Source organism: Gastrolobium bilobum, unplaced genomic scaffold (genome assembly GCF_033153095.1).
Source record: "Gastrolobium bilobum isolate Gb01-03AN ecotype WA unplaced genomic scaffold, APGP_CSIRO_Gbil_v1 utg17830, whole genome shotgun sequence".
Taxonomy (NCBI): Eukaryota; Viridiplantae; Streptophyta; class Magnoliopsida; order Fabales; family Fabaceae; genus Gastrolobium; species Gastrolobium bilobum.
The window spans coordinates 148,944-155,524 of record NW_026897053.1 but is presented as its reverse complement, the minus strand read 5'-3'; the positions used below and the strand labels follow the sequence as shown (position 1 = coordinate 155,524).

The following is a 6,581-nucleotide window of genomic DNA, read 5'->3' as shown; positions in this document are numbered from 1 at the left end:
TATACTTTTCAATATGCTAGGAAGTATTTACTTGGAAAAATAAAAAAATTACATAATAACATGTTTAATCTTAAAAATAAAAAAAGGATTAAACATAATGAGATACAAAGCGGGACATAAATTCATCTCCCCTCAAGTCCAGTCTTCTAGCTTCGTTTTTTATTATTCTCCGCATACAAAAAAATTTTAATGAGTTCGGTATGTATTGGATGAATTTTGAAATAAAAATTATTTGATTCAATCTCTTTGGTTTGATGATTTAATTATTCATTTAGTTTATATTTTTTCTAAATCTGATCCAATCCAATCCAATTTTATTCGATTTGAATTGTATTAGTATTTAGTTTTTCGAAAAGTTTAAAATTTTGGTCATACAAATTATTAGTTATATCAAAATAAAGTCATTCAAAGTTGTTCACAAAAAAAAGTCATTCAAATAAAAATTCAAGAACTCTTCAAACTAAAATAAATCTTAAAACTCATGGAAAGTTAAAATAGATTAATAGACAATAAAAAATTAAAACAAGATAGTTGTTATTAATAACATTCAAGATTTCGAGTCACAATCTTTCGAAAATAATAAATACATAATATATTGAATCGTTTTGGATAAATCAAAAATTGATCCAATCTAAATAAAACATGTGATTTTGTTTTGGTTTTTCAGTTTTTAGTTAATTCGATTATTAATTTTTTAGTTAGGTCATCACAATTTGAATGAGTTGATGAAAATTTCTAATTGTATTGTACTTTTTCCTAATCAATAAAAGCAAAAATATTTATGCAGTTTTGCCATAAATACTGTGTCAATTACAGACACAAAACTATTAATATATAATATCAAATCCTGATAATTTTACTTTAATTTTTTTTTTTTTCTCTAAGTCATACACTACTACTTACCCACCACAAAAAAGTAATGCCCATCAATAAATGTTGAATTTTTTTTTAAGATTTTGTTTCGAAAACAAAAATCACATTATTTTTTGTCACAATTTAATTTAGAGAGTCCAATAACTAAGAAAGTGTCCAATTTTTTGGGTTTTTGTTTTTGTTTTTGTTTTCTTTTCTTTTTACTGGGTTTTATGAAACCCTTAATATTCTCTCTCTCTCCATTTTCTCGCTTCATACGCATATCCCTTGCGTCGCTCGCTCACTCTTTTCTGCCAAAAATTTCTTTGATTTCTGGTCTTTCACTCCCTCAAGTCTCTGACTCGTCTCTCTCTCGCGCGCGTAACAGAGGTACTCATATATCTCGTCTCCAATGTTTGTCACTTTGTCTCTGTAAAAATTCATGCTTTCTGTATTTCTGACTCAAAATCACATTTGCACTGTCTCTGTCTACATTATATTTATATATTGCACCTGAACATCGAAAGGGCTATGGAAAATTGGTTCCTTTGCTTTTAGAAAGAGTTTTCCTTTATTTTGGCGATTTACAATTGTTAAATGTTTAGTAGGAAATAGTTTTATTCCTTTGGCTGAAAATTTTGATCTGCTTTGCTGTTATCAAATTTATTAGTAGGAAATATGTTAAATTTTTCTTTGCCATCTTTAAATAGTTATTGAACATCAAAATTACGTTTGTTTTGCTGATTTTGTATGCATATTATTAAATATATTTTGTTTCAAATACCCAGTATTCATATTGTTCTGTTTCTAATTTACATTATTCATATTTTTGTTTTCACATTGTTCTTTTTCTTGTCTCTTCACGTTCGCTGAACAAAATTCTATTGACAATATTTAGAATCTAAATATTTGTTTTGGGATGATAGTCAGTATATATTTCTATTTGTGTTATATCTAGATTTTATTTCGCTATACCACAACCCAATATATTGCTATATCGTTTTCTGGGTTAGCCACGATAGGTCGCGATCCCCATTTCATAACTATATTTAAAACCCCCAACAATGATTCCCAGGAAATTCTAGTAAAGTTATAAACAATACAAACTATAATTGACCTTTCTTTTTTCTGCATGAAACTGTTTCAAGAACAATCTATACAGCAATATTTTGTTTCTGTTTTTGAAAATTGAGTTTCATCTTTTGCCTTTTTACCTGTTCTAAAAGGAAGAGTAGTAGTAAACGAATTCATATCCCTTAGATATGAACTCAATTGCGAGGCGTTTATCAAGCTTATTCAGACAGTCTGTTTGCACAACTGAACCCTTGAATAACGGGCATCATCAACTGCAGCAGCTTCAGCAATGCAGAGGCATACGAGTGAAGGTCTTAAATGGGAATTTGGAACAGGCATTGGGATTGATGCAGCGCAAGATGCAATCAAGTGGGATCGAGAGGATGATAAAGCAAGAACAGAGATTCCATATCAAAAACTCTGAGAAGCGTGTTTTAGCCCGAAAGAATTTGGAGCGGAGGATTCGATCCGAGGACCTTTCTAGGAAACTCAAGGCCATTATGATGAAGAAAGTCAGGTAATTAGCGCATATATCAAAGACCCATTTTTCTCCGTTAGAACATAGCAAAATATGCACCTTGACTCTGCATCATATTTTTAATTTTTTCAGCAATACTTTAAATACATGATGTTAGCTAAATTCCCAAGAATATCCTGCAGTGGTGTGAATTATCTTAAGTGACAACAACATTACGTTGTTTGCAACTGCAAATGTTATTTCCCTTGGTATAAATTATTGACAATTGAATCCTATGTAATTCTCATGCTTTTCTACCTTTACCTTTCAGTTATTTGGCAAATGATATCTTAGTGTTTTAGGAATTTCTGAGAAAGAAAATAGGATCTGGATAACAAAGATGTAGCATATCTTGTAGGTCGATCTTCTCTATCTAACCTGCAATCTCTGAGCATTGTGGATATATGAATTTTTAGCTGAAATGAATTTTTTTTACCTAATATATTAATTTAGCCTGCAATCTCTGAGCATATTGATATGCGAATTTTTAGCTTAAGTGAAGTAATTTTGCCCCAAATAGTAACTTATCCTGCAATCTCGGACGTTTTTGGAACTTTTGATTTATTCACTAATAATTCTAAGTTTGTAAGTAATGGTATCCTATGGCACATGTTGCAAACTATTGAAAAAGCTGTTTTAATTGACAAGACATTTAGTTTTTCATAAAAATTAAGGATTGAAGGAGAAGCACTCAACATCTAGCATCCTGGAAGCATTCATTTCCAACCAAATGTAAAGGCATTTTTTGGTTTTTAGTATTCCCTCGTATGCTAGTAGTTGTTTCTCCTGTGGTTTTGAGTTGGTGTTATCATCTTTGGAATTGGAAATGTTAGTTAACATTGATTCTGAGTGTATAATAATATTGGGTACTTGAGAACTTTATTTTGATAATAACATCTTGTTATCTATTAGCCATTGATCTTTCTTGTTGATAATTTTATGGGGGCTTGCCTGGTTTTTATTTTTTCAATGCTTGACTGTGGGATTCGGATAAACTTAAAGTTTAAATTGGATCAAAAGCATATTATATCATGCCAATCTGTAGATTTTGTTCTACTTTCATTCCCTTTTGCCCAAACATTTTCTCTTTTTGTCTTTGTGATGTTTACATTTTGTAAGTTTGGATTTTGCTTCTATTTGTCCTGATATATTCTATTGCAATTTGACAGGGGTCTATGAGAATATTGCACTATTGTTGCATCAAATATGGTTGGTGTAAGTTACAGTTATTTTGTAATTTGTTGTTGGCACTTTCAAATTGCGTTTGGGTTCATATGTACTACTTTGGTAGCTGTGATTTTGGGTTTCAGATGCATCGTTGAAATCTGTTTAACTATGAATAAATTAGACATTTTATGATAACGGTTATTTTATTTGGTTAAGTCCTGATCTGGGTGAATATATTATATATATGTTGAATTTCCTCAGTAATGGTGGAAACAATTTTCAAGCAGCAGTTTTATGCAGCGCTACTTTTTTGTACTGGGAGTCTGGGATAGTATGTTCATCATATGATTCTTACAAAACAGAATTAACATATTTCCATAATTTCTAGTCTCATGTCACTTGTTTAAATAGATTATGATGAATATTATTCATTTCAGGAAAGAAAAAAATATTAAAAAGTTCTGTAAGGGGTAAGACTTATAATCAGATTTCTAATGGAAGGTTTAATTTTTTTTTTTTTTTTTTTTTTGTCGTTCTAGTCCCTTTTCTTTTAGTTTTGTAGATTAAGCTAATAAATTGGCACATTATTATTTCTTATCAAATAAGAAACAACATTTCATATCAATCAAATATTTATTTTTCATTAATGAATTACATTGGTGCATCAGTTTTTTATTAGCTTAATTTATAGAAGAACTTCTTGTAGTACGGTGCCTTTTTTTTTTTTTTTAGTAAAAAGTACGGTGCCTTTTTGTAGTGCATTACATTGATTACTAGTTCGCATCTCGGGTGTGGATGAAAGATAAGTATCAATTATAGGTCTTTTCCCTTTGGCGCACTTTATTATACACAACAACAGCCACAAAAGTCATTTCCCAGTAGTGGGTAGTCCAGCGAGAAAAATTGGTGAACATAAAATTGGCATGAGTTCGGGGGAGGGGGTTGATGGCAATCTATGTTTAAGTAAAATTTTATCTGAATTGTAATAAATAATTTGAGCTTATTTTTTATTAGCTGAGAATATGTAAGATTTGATAGTGTTACTAAAATTTGCTTCACACACGATTAACATGAGGGGAAAAATATTAAGAAGATGAGTCATTGATCCAAGTTGCAAAAGAAGTTAGCACTGTTGGATTTAGAGTTTGATTAAAAACAAAAACCGAGTAGAAGCATCGATAACAAAATAAAATAAATATGAATCCATTAATTATTTAGAAGAATAAAGTACTTCAATAAATATTACGGGGTCTAATTTAATTTTATAGGAAAAAAAAAAAAGTCGACTTGTGGACTTTTTGAAATTCAAAATAAATTTATGTTAGTTTTTTTCAGGGATTAATATAAGTCTTCTTTGAATTTTAAAATAATCACAATTTTGACTAATTGAATCTATTTTGAATTTTATAATTATCATAAATCGACTTTTTTTTTTCATAAGAAATTAAAATAGATTCCGTAATTTTTACAGAGCACCCAAAAAATACTTCAGTCTTTTAGAAAGAATTTTTGTTACCTGAATCTTGCTCAATTTTCAGTTGGGTCAAAATTCTTGTACATTTTAACTATTTGAAGATGATATCTTGAATTGCCTGGGTTCAAAAGAAAAGGTGGGATTATCCTTTTTCCTTATCATCACGTACATCACTTGATCACTTCTAAGAACCACACACACAAACAGAAATGCTCCTTCACTCTAATCATCTCCCAACCCTCTCTTCCTACACTCATTCTCCAAACCCTAACTATAACCGTAACCGTTACCATAATGCTAACTCAACTGTTTACATCAAGTTCCGAACAAACTACCGTGAAAACCTGCGTTACCTTAAAACCTTAACCATAATCGACCCAAAAACCCAACCCAACAACCTCCCTCTCCCCGACGCCGTCGACCACATCCTCGCCACACTCAACTTCCTCAAATCCCATTCATTCTCCGACGCCGACATCCCCCGCCTCGCCTTCCTCTGTCCCCACCTCTTCTCCTCCGCCGTCGACCCCACCGACATAGCCCCCGTCTTCCATTTCCTCGCCGCCGACCTCCTCGCCACCGCCGACCAGTCCCGGGGCCTCATCGTCCGGTGCCCCAAGCTCCTCTTCTCAGACGTCGACCTCTGCCTCCGACCCACCCTGCGGTTTCTCCGGGAGGTTGGGGTTGGCGACCTGAACCGGGCGACGAACCGGAACGCTCACCTGCTGAACACGCGCGTGGAGAAGCTGCGCGTGAAGGTGAGGTTCCTCGAGGATGTGGGGTTGACGAACGAGGAGGCTATGAAGGCTTGTGCAAGGTTGCCGGCGATATTCGGGTATGGGGTGGAGAATAATCTGTGGCCAAAGTTTGAGTATTTGGTGAAGGAGATGGAGAGAGAGTTGGAGGAGTTGAAGGGTTTTCCTCAGTACTTTGGGTTCAGTTTGGAGAAGAGGATTGTGCCTCGGCATTTGCATTTGAAGGAGAGAGGTGTGAAGATTCCGTTGAATAGAATGTTGCTGTGGGGTGATGACAAATTCTTCGCGAAGTGGAAGTGAACTTGTTTAATTTGCATTGATTCCATTGTATGTTATGAGAAACGTTAATTCGATAGAGAAGAAGAAAAAGAATAGGGAACTAATGTTTTATTAACATGTATTAATTTTTTTATTATAAACTTATAAGTAAATATTTCAATTATGTAACTTATACTGACTTGGCTAAATTTTGGCGTGCGAATCAAGAGATTTTAGTGTGTTTTTTCTTCCTTTAGAATTTGGGTTTATTTTCCATATTAAATAAGGGAAAAATACTTTTTTTTCTAATGATATAATTTTGTGTTATTTAAGTGAAATAATTATATTTTAGGTGCATATCTGATGATTTTTTATATTCTCTCTTTCAAATATAAAAAATCAACAAATATTTCATTATCTTTCAATAAATACTGTTCTAATTATATGACTAATGGAACACTTTTGTTTTTGGAAGACTGTTATA

At 32.5% G+C, this 6,581-nt stretch overlaps 2 protein-coding genes across 2 annotated transcripts; both read left to right on the top strand.

Annotated features, from left to right (window-relative positions):
* The first annotated feature begins 1,093 nt into the window (after positions 1-1,093).
* Positions 1,094-3,893, top strand: LOC133303764 (uncharacterized). The gene is made up of 3 exons (XM_061503736.1): positions 1,094-1,242; positions 2,113-2,443; positions 3,613-3,893. The coding sequence occupies exons 2-3, from the start codon at positions 2,115-2,117 to the stop codon at positions 3,620-3,622; spliced, it is 339 nt and encodes a 112-aa protein (XP_061359720.1). The 5' UTR covers positions 1,094-1,242; positions 2,113-2,114; the 3' UTR covers positions 3,623-3,893.
* A 1,350-nt stretch (positions 3,894-5,243) lies between these two features.
* LOC133303761 (transcription termination factor MTEF1, chloroplastic) lies at positions 5,244-6,289 on the top strand. The gene has a single exon (XM_061503733.1). The coding sequence runs from the start codon at positions 5,294-5,296 to the stop codon at positions 6,137-6,139; it is 846 nt and encodes a 281-aa protein (XP_061359717.1). The 5' UTR covers positions 5,244-5,293; the 3' UTR covers positions 6,140-6,289.
* Positions 6,290-6,581: the final 292 nt, after the last annotated feature.

Bases quoted from the DNA above. Each gene is read 5' to 3' on its own strand.
- LOC133303761 (XM_061503733.1), top strand. From the start codon at position 5,294: ATGCTCCTTCACTCTAATCATCTCCCAACCCTCTCTTCCTACACTCAT.
- LOC133303764 (XM_061503736.1), top strand. From the start codon at position 2,115: ATGAACTCAATTGCGAGGCGTTTATCAAGCTTATTCAGACAGTCTGTT.